The 9,697-nt window shown below is 39.3% G+C and overlaps 1 protein-coding gene across 2 annotated transcripts; it reads right to left on the minus strand.

Moving 5' to 3' along the window:
* Nucleotides 1-424: 424 nt before the first annotated feature.
* Nucleotides 425-5,684, minus strand: LOC127654484 (pejvakin-like). 2 transcript variants are annotated; one of them, XM_052141704.1, is made up of 6 exons: nt 5,474-5,684; nt 3,937-4,132; nt 3,660-3,801; nt 3,138-3,255; nt 2,759-2,902; nt 425-726 (listed from the first exon to the last, which is right to left on the minus strand). In XM_052141704.1, exons 1-6 carry the CDS (start codon nt 5,682-5,684, stop codon nt 425-427), a joined length of 1,113 nt encoding a protein of 370 aa, XP_051997664.1. The 2 variants fall into 2 exon arrangements, with proteins under 2 accessions (XP_051997664.1, XP_051997665.1); XM_052141705.1 differs by lacking the exon at nt 2,759-2,902.
* Between the last annotated feature and the right edge of the window lie 4,013 nt (nt 5,685-9,697).

Here is a 9,697-nt window from a genome sequence, read left to right on the forward strand (position 1 = left end):
GGGATCAGTCTCTGTCACCATGTATCACTGTATATATGTAAGATGCTGTCACAGATAATAATGTATTATATGTGTGTAATTTTCCAATTATGAAAGTCAGCAATAATGTTTCTGAATACATGGTAAAAGGATTCTTTAACATATTCATATTGAAATATGCTCATACTAACATAATGAATAAAATACCCTCATACTGTATGACAAGTGTTATCGTGCCAAAGTAAGGAAACATTATCTGCAGCCAAATTCCCATATTGAAATTTGATTTTACAATATCAGTGGGTAGTTCATGTCAAAACATCATCCAGTCACATGCGTGCTTTCTTAAGAAGCAATTTTTCATGAACGTATTCACCTTTACATCTTGTGCTTGTATTGCACAATATGCATAAACATCACCTGACCATTCCCTCCAGGCCATTCCTCACCTTAGGGTTTTGTGCCAGAGGTCAAAACATGGGACAGCATGAAGACGGACGTATTTGTTTCCGCCCGTAGAGCATTCCAGGCAGCCATAGACGGTCTCACGCCTTTGGTGCCCCATGCCACACAGGGCGCAGGGCCCTTTAGGAATGTTATGGTTGAGGAGATTAACGCGTGCATGCTTCTCATCTCGCAGGTAAGCAGTCGACAGATCAGTCATGCTGGCGGCCTTATCGTAGTAGTCTGTCACAACATCATCCATGTACATGTCAGAGTGAGTGAGCTCCTCAAATGTCCTGTCATCTGCAGCAAGCACAAAGGGACAGATCAAAGGTCATATCTGGGATATGACACAAGTTCTTATGTGAAGTCTGGAGTGTGTGTCTCTAAAAGATAACAGTGTTTCTTCAACTTAACATTTTATGTATCCTAAGTACACAATTCAATAATATACAGCCGTGGCCAGATGTATTGGCAGTGACATAAAATCTAGAGTTTTGCAAAGTTTGCTGCTTCAGTATTTGTAGATAATTTTTTCACATGTTTCTATTTTATACTGGAAAACAATGATAAGCGTTTCATATGCTTGAAAGGCTTTTATTGGCAAAAACACTAAATTTATGCAAAGAGTCAACATTTACAGTGTTGTTATTCAAAACCTCTGCAATTCATTCTGGCATGCTGGATATCATCTTCTGTGCCAAATCCTGACTGATGGAGATCCATTCTTGACTTATTGGTGCTCGCAGTTGATCACAATTTGTGGGCGTCTGCTTGTCCACTCACCATTTGAGGATTGACCACAGGTTCTCCATGGGATTAAGATCTGGGGAGTTGCCTGGCCACAGATCCAAAATTTCAATGTAATGATCTCCGAGCCACTTCATTATCACTCTTGCCTTGTGACATGGTGCTCCATCATGCTGGAAAATCACGGATCATCACCAAATTGCTCCTGGACTGTTGGGAGAAGTTGCTCTTGCAGGACGTTTTGATGCCATTCTTTATTCATGGCAGTGATTTTGGGCAGAATTGTGAGAGAGCCCACTCCCTTGGATGAAAAGCAACCCCACACATGGATGGTCTCAGGATGCTTCACTGTTGGCACGACACAGGACTCATGGTAGCGTTCACCTTTTCTTCTCCAGACTATCGATTTTCCAGATGTCCCAAACAGTCGAAAGGGGGCTTCATCAGAGAAAATATCTTTGCACCAGCCTTCTGGTGTCCAATCCTTGTACTTCCTGCAGAATTTCAGTCTGTCCTTGATGTTTTTCTTGGAGATAAGTGGCTTCTTTGCTGCCCTTCTTGACACCAGGCCATTGTCCAATAGTCTTCGCCTCACTGTACGTGCAGATGCACTCACACCAACCGGCTGCCAATATTGAGCTCTGCACTGGTGGTGACACGATTCCGTAGCTGACTCCTCAGGAGGAGACGGTCCTGGCACTTGCTGAACACTCTGGGACGTCCTGAAGCCTTCTTCACTGCAGTTGAACCTCTCTATTGAAGTTCTTGATGATCTGGTAAATGGTTCTTTCAGGTGAAATATTCTTTGCAGCAATTTCCTTGCATGTGCGGCCATTTTGATGCAAAGCGATGATGGCTGCACGTCTTTTTTAAAGGTAACATTGCTAACAAGAACACAATGATTGGAAGAACTTCTTCCCTTCTTAAATAGAAATCAGTCTGCTCTTATAATCCAATCAGAATGATAGAGTGATTTCACCTGACTAGTACTCGTTCACACTTTCCCAGGTGCTGCTGATATGATTAGTGAAATGATTTTAGCTGGTTATTTTGTGCCAGGGCCAAAAAACTGTGAAATTTGGGTTTTTGTGATAAAGTAAATGAAGTTGAAGCTTTTTGCAATTATTTAAAATGCATCTGATCACTCTGCACAATAATCTAGAAACAATGTGAATCAACACCACAACAACTGAAGCAGAAAACTTTGCGAAACACAACATTTATGTCACTGTGAACACTTTTGGCCACGGCTGTTCACTAATTAGACTTTGGCATAATTTTGCAACATGACAGCTTGATTGGAAAATGGCCATGAAATATTATCTGCTCACGAGTGATGTTTGACATGATTTAAGTTATCTAATCACTTCTCATATTTCATCTCAAGCACGCTTTAAACAGACAATCTTTTCAACTCTACACCAACTCTTGTAAAAGCGCATGTAGAGGTAACAAAAGAAAAAAGTTTCAATCTGTTTGTTTTTAATAAAAATCAACATAGAAGTGTCCAAAGATAAAGAAACACCCCTAAATTTAACATTACTCTTACTAGGCATCAAGATGTACACATGGAGTATGATCTCACCTGCTCTGAAAGGATTCCCATAGATGATTCCCGACAGAAATCTCCTGAGTCTTCCCACGGAAAAACGGCCAATGAATCCCCCAAGCTGCTCGCGTATTTGTTCCCTCTCAAACCCTCCCACTGACTCTGGTGCTACACAAATGTCTAACCAAATTTACACCAAAGGCCATTAGTTAAAGGAATAAACCAGGTCAACAGACTATTATTATGGCAAAGATATAATTATTATTGGGACATTATTGGCATAATAATATGAATATGAATGTTTACATCTGAAAGCCTCCATTGATCTAAACAGGCTTCATACTATAGACATACATATAATGATGTAGTGAGAATACTGCATGTATTATTGGAATTGTAAGTTCTATGTACTTACCAAGACGTCCATCCAGACGAAAATAAAGCTCAAATAAACTGAATGCTATGGTTGTGTGGGCTGGAATAACAATGGATTTATCTCGACCTTTTGGATTTCGACCATCATCTATCTGGAACTGTATGGGATGAAAGAGAGTATTAGAGATGAGAGATTATTTGTTACCCTAATAAGGACATATTTGTTTCTAACAATATAAAAATGCTGTGTCTTATACTTTAATGCAAAATACTGTAATTGAACGAACTTCAAACAATTCAATACAAACTATTATAAATTAGAATGAGTCATTTTATTATATTTCACATGATAGTGTTTTAGTTTTGCACACCCGCTTTTCTCTTGGCACACCCAAAGTCTTGTTTCTGGCTATGCCACTGTTAGGGACTACATCAGATGACAGAGGAATTCCCGGCAATAATTCACAATTATTTTGGTCACATTTTTGTCACTTTCTGTGGCATTTTTGCCCCAAGCCCTGATGAATTTCAAACCCTGGTGAGCATACATCCATTTGTTTACCCTCATTGTAGTTCCTCGCATTCCAGCATGGACAGTAAGAGAACATTGTCTAGTAGTGCGGATGCTCTCCATGACAACACACAGGACTGTCCGTCTACTCTCTTTGGATTGACGGATCAGGCAGTGGTCCAAGTCAACTTTCCTGATCGAAAGGGAAGAGAACAGAGTGAAATATTTGGGGAGAGAGAGAGAGAGAGAGAGAGAGAGTCATAGTAACAGAAATAAGAATCTTACTAATAAACATCGAAACATTAAATGTTTACTCTTGGTTCTTTACCTTGAGTTGAGTTCCCTCAGTAATGTTGGAACCTCCACCTCATGTTTGGTCACAATTCCAAATGAAGCTTTCACCGCTACCGAGTCTGAACCACTCACGTTGATGCCCACTTCGTGGATCAGATGGTTACCCAAACGCCCATTTAGGGCTACATCAGACTTGTCTTCATAGTTGAGGAGCTGATAAGAGGACACCCCTGCCATCCAGAGTGGGATACAGAAAGAATGACACCTATCTATAAGTTTCCTCTAACCTGCTGTATTTATGAGGTACCCGTCTGACCTCACTTATGTATTTCACACAAAAAACACCTTTTGGATTTATATATAAAAAAGCAGACTATGCATACTGTATAATATTCATAAACTATAAGTTTATATTCATATATAAACTCGTATATATTTTTTCATGTAAAATGTGCAAAGAATTTTCCTACTCCCCTAAAGATAAAATTAAATAAGTGTCCTGAGATAACTCTCCGGTCTCTGTGACAGTTGTAGACTTTGTAAACTGTAAAAATGAATGTGCCCACGGACATTGATGCTATTCACCTGTCAATCATTTTGCTCGTTCTCATAGTGTTGTATTTGAAGCAGGTCATTGAGGCTGTGATTCGTAATGTTTGTCAGTTGAGGGTGCTATTGTGCTACTGTTGAATTTGACAGCCACAGGAACTCTGTTTTGGTGTCAAAATTATCTTTGGAGGGCGGGGCTTTGGACTGAGGGGGCGTGGCTAATCCAAGGGCTCACGAAAACTGCAGAATGCTAAAATCGCTTAAAACACCTTCAATTGGCTTTGTGCACTTTGTAGGTAAACATGCACATAAAATTGTTGCTATGAAATTGTAGATATGATTGAAGGCATGAGACTAAACCAAACATTTGTTCATGGGGTTTTCTTCAATTTTAGGCACTTTTATTAAACATATATAGGCTATATATTTGTTACATGAAGGTCACTTTAAAACTGACTTGGACATTTTTTCCCATGCTTTCATCGTTTAATTTTTGGCACTTTTCAAGTGCCTTATATAGATTTTATTGCTTTGTCCTTGTCCCAGACCCAGACTTTAAATATTTAACTATAAAAATCCATCATAAAAGAAAACAAGTTCTATCCATGAATTTTCTAATTCAACCATCCCACATTATATATATATATATATAATTTAATTACGTGTATTTAGTGTATATTAAATGTTAGCTATGAAATTAGCCATAGAATAAAAAAAATGTTACTTCCATCACTGTGATTTCCATAATTCTATTTAACACAATGCAGAATTAAGATGTGGTCTGTATAACAATGTATTTGAAAAAGTTTGTGATTTTTAAAAAACAAATGACAAAAATCTCCTGTGATGCATGTACATACACTGTTGGAGATTGTTAGCAGACACATTAAACTAAAGGGTGAAAAATATTTCGACAAAACTTCTAGAAGTACACAGGGCTAAATGTGGCCACAGTTAAAAAAAAACCATCCTTATCTAGTTTGTCATTTGTTCATGTTTTAAATCAAATATTTCAAACTCACCTGCGGTGATCTCCTTCTCTCCCACGAGTATGTCTTTCAGTGAGAATGGGGTCGAGGCATATTTGGTCTTCTTCCAGAAATGTCGTCTCCTCTTCCTTGTCACCAGGCTAAGAGGTTGATAGCGGTCCGCTTCACTTAGACTGTGCACAGGGACTAGCCGTCCGGTGTCCCCAACCTGCTTCACAAAGTTCTTAGTCGCTGCAGCAAACATGACAGCAGCTCAACACAAGTGCATACTGCTACTATGAATGTATATTCAGTATGAATTTAAGATGGTGATAGTTCTGGCAACATTGCTGCCTATACCAAGCTAAATGAGATTGCAGAGGTGCTGCCTGGGTCTGGCCACCCTGATCATAAATAATGAAGTGGCTGTAAGCTGATCAGGGTGTTCTCTGCCATGTGTGCAGTGTTGTCCTTTCTACCGTATCTTATCAGGTTCATGTAAAGGCCTGACACGTCACATCTATGTTTCAAATAACTCCTTCCAAAGCAGAATACATCCAATTCATGAGTTTATAGTGTGTATAATAGCTTTGTTAATGCTTGTCCATTATTGTATTATTTTGTTTTGTAAACAGTACCTACAATAATTAGTTTGACAGATGGTTGTGTAATTACCTGGCAAGTTTACATTACTTGTAATGAGGTTTTTAATTCATTCAGCAACACAGTAGATCTGATGGGCTTGAACGCCTGTATAGCACAAGGTCAAACTGAATGTTTATAGTTCACTGCATGAGAACACATTTATGTTTTTTGTTCATTGTTATATTGGTAATCTTCCATCTTTGGAGATGATGACTGTGTAATGTCTATTTTAAGCGTTCATCAATAAACCAAAAAGACAAAATCCTGTATGACTTATGAGGAACACAAAAGGAGATGCAGGCAGTATGTTAGTCTCAGTCAATATTCACTTTCGTTGCATTTTTGTCCATGCAATGAAAGTAATAATAAAGCTATAAACTTAAACTGGCAGCCAAAAGTTTGGAATAATGGACCGATTTTGCCGTTTCAGAAGGAAATTGGTACTTTAATTCACCAACGCGCCATTCAACTGATCAAAAAGTATAGTCAGGACATTACTGATGTAAAAAAAACAACACCATCACTATTTGAAAAACGTTTTTATCAAATCAGGACAGGCTCCATTTCCAGCAGCCATCACTCCAACACCTTATCCTTGAGTAATCATGCTAAATTGAACATTTGGTACTAGAAAATCACTTGCCATTATATGAAACACAGTTGAAAGCTGTTTGGTTTGTTAAATGAATCTGAACATTGTCTTTGTTTTGAGTTGCCAAAGTATGCAATAGACTGGCATGTCTTAAGGTCAATATTAGGTCAAAAATGGCAAAAAAAAAGAAACAACTTTCTCTAGACACTCATCAGTCAATCATTGTTTTGAGGAATGAAGGCGATACAATGCTTGAAATTGCCAAAAAACTGAAGATTTCATACAAAGGTGTAACTACAGTCTTCAAAGATAAAGCACAACTGTCTCTAACAAGGACAGAAAGAGATGTGGAAGGCCAGATGCAGGGCTGGATTGGACAATCCAATATTCCCGGTGGGCCGACGCACTTTGGGGCCGATCAGGGGCGGACTGGCCATTGGGGAAACGGGCCGCGATAAGCTGAAATGAGCCGCCGCATTATGCAGAACGGGCCACATAATGGTGCCACGGTATGCAGAAAAGGACAGCGACCCCCACCCCACCCCCCGCTTTTGGGCCAGATTCTATGTCAAATCCCTGGCCGATTTCTCTTCCAAGTCCACCCCTGGCCAAATGTACAACTAAATAATAGGATAAGTACATCAGAGTCTCTAGTTTGAGAAATAGACGCCTCACATGTCCTCCGCTGACAGCTTCATTGAATTCTACCCGCTCAACACCAGTTTCATGTACAACAGTAAAGAGAAGACTCAGGGGCGCAGGTCTCATGGGGAGAATTGCACAGAAAAATCCACTTACAAAGCAGAAAAAAAAAATAAAAATGTTAAAGTGGGCAAAAATAGTCCCTAAAATAGGGAAAGATTTTCATTGCATTTTGCTAATATTCATTAGAAAACGGTCTTTGTCATTCAGATTCATACAGATGCAATGAACATTTCTGTTTTCCTCTGAAGGGCCTTATGGTCCAAGGGGACCTGATGGTCCTCCAGGGAAACCTGGTCTAGATGTGAGTTGACCAACAATTTGTTCAATGACATATGCTCTCATTTCATGATTTAAACAATCAAAACTGTGAAAGTAGTCCCCATGATTTTTTATAACACAAGCCAGTTCCCTTTAACTCTGTAACAGGGTGAGCCTGGACCCCCTGGATATATTTTTGGTTTAATTTTGTTCATGTTTTTATACATTAATTTAATTGTTCAAAATCAAAATTGACCGGTAGAAGTGAAGTGCATGCCGATACTATCACTATTAATACTAGCCAGTGACAGTAGATAAAACTATTAATAATATTTACAGTCCCTATAATTTAACGAAACGTACATCCAAATCCTGACGAGAATAACAACATGTTATGCAAATAAAAGGAACATGTCCATATTTCTATTATTCTAATTAATTGCATTCAGCCAATTATACGCTACCAACTTCTTATGAATGTGCGGTATTTGTTTATATCACTGGTGCTTGAGAGATTGTACTATATAATAGGATGCAGATGCAGCAAAAACCAGAAAATAACCTCAGAATTAAATCACACTTGACCCAGCCCATTAGCTCATTGCACTTGTGATCTCCCCAAACCCACTTGTGCCTAGACTTAGCGCAGACTTGCATGAAAATACCAAAACTTCATGGCCAAGCCCACTGACTTTGTGCTTATGGCTCTTAAAATAGGGCCCAAACTGAAAACTGATGAATCCCATCCCTATATTAGGGTCATCCAGGTCTGCAGGGTACAAAAGGAGAACCAGGTGCCGTGGGGTCAGAGGTCGCAGATTTAAGCCAAAAAATTCACATGGCAGTTTTCATGTACTTATATGTGCTCTTGTGGTTTGATCGTCTAAGTAATGTTACTTTATTTTCAAAATCAAAGGGAGATTCAGGAACTCCTGGTACCATAGAGTTTGTGGGTCCACTGATAAGATGAACTTTCTGATTTTGATGGCAATTGACATTTCAGCCTAATTGGGTCAATCCACCTCAATCCAGGTGGTGGATTACAAGTCTCAGTTGCCTCCACATCCAAAACAGTAAATCCGCGCATCTTATCACATGGCTCGCTGTGCATGAAACCGTGGAGACTCACAGCATGTGGAGGCTCATGCTACTCTCCGCGATCAATACACAACTTACCATGTGCCCCATTGAGAGCAAGAACTGCTAATTGCGACCACGAGGAGGTTGCCTCATGTGACTCTACCCTCCCTAGCAACCGGGCCAATTTGGTTGCTTAGGAGACCTGGCTGGAGTCACTCAGCATGCCCTGGATTTGAACTCGTGACTCCAGGGGTGGTAGTCAGTGTCAATACTCGCTGAGCTACCCAGGTCCCCCACAAAATTTGACTTTGAGGAGAGAGTTATGTTAATTTTGCTTCAATTTGCTTTTTATAAAATTCCTCAAATACTGTATTTTCTGTTAATAGGGGAAACGTGGCCTTTCAGAAATGTGGGAAATCCAGGGCCATTGGTGTGTGAATGACAGTGCAAATTGAATTAAAATAACCATAATGGCAATCGTTTTTCATTTGTGTTGCTCACATGCTACTTCGGTTCATTTGTATTTGATGTGGAGCCCTTCTGATGAAACACGTGGTGCTTTTCCATAGTATTTATATTTTACAGGGCGTCCTGGGTTCCCCTGGATTTAATGGAGAACCTGGAGCTAAAGGAGAGCCTGTAAGTACTAAAAATATTCTGAACAATGCCTAGTAATTAAAAAGGTATGAAATGGTATGAAAGTATGAAAGCCTCTGGATTTGAACAAACCCTTAATCTTAAGTATTAAACTTAACTTGTCCAACACAATTTGTGCTCCGAACTTGAAATGATACCTCAAATCCCGTGGATTATTGAAGAAAGCTATGCTATTTCATCTCTGATCGATTTGACTCAGTGGTGTGTGTTTGTGTGTGTGAGTTTATGGGGTTCATCTGTTACTGTAGACTGTGTAATCTGTGTATAGAGATTGGTGGAACTGCAACTCTATAAATTTCGTAAATGGGTCATTCCTACAATTCTGTGACATTCTGGCTTTG

The sequence above is a fragment of the Xyrauchen texanus genome, chromosome 13 (assembly GCF_025860055.1).
Source record: "Xyrauchen texanus isolate HMW12.3.18 chromosome 13, RBS_HiC_50CHRs, whole genome shotgun sequence".
In the NCBI taxonomy this organism is placed as follows: domain Eukaryota; kingdom Metazoa; phylum Chordata; class Actinopteri; order Cypriniformes; family Catostomidae; genus Xyrauchen; species Xyrauchen texanus.

What these genes read in the sequence shown, in the direction of transcription:
- LOC127654484 (XM_052141704.1), bottom strand. Translation starts at nt 5,684, where the DNA reads ATGTTTGCTGCAGCGACTAAGAACTTTGTGAAGCAGGTTGGGGACACC. An exon ending in AGAGAAGGAGATCACCGCAG is followed by an intron (nt 4,133 to 5,473) that starts GTGAGTTTGAAA and finishes TCTGGATGGCAG; the next exon opens with GGGTGTCCTCTTATCAGCTC. An exon ending in TCGTCTGGATGGACGTCTTG is followed by an intron (nt 2,903 to 3,137) that starts GTAAGTACATAG and finishes AAATTTGGTTAG; the next exon opens with ACATTTGTGTAGCACCAGAG.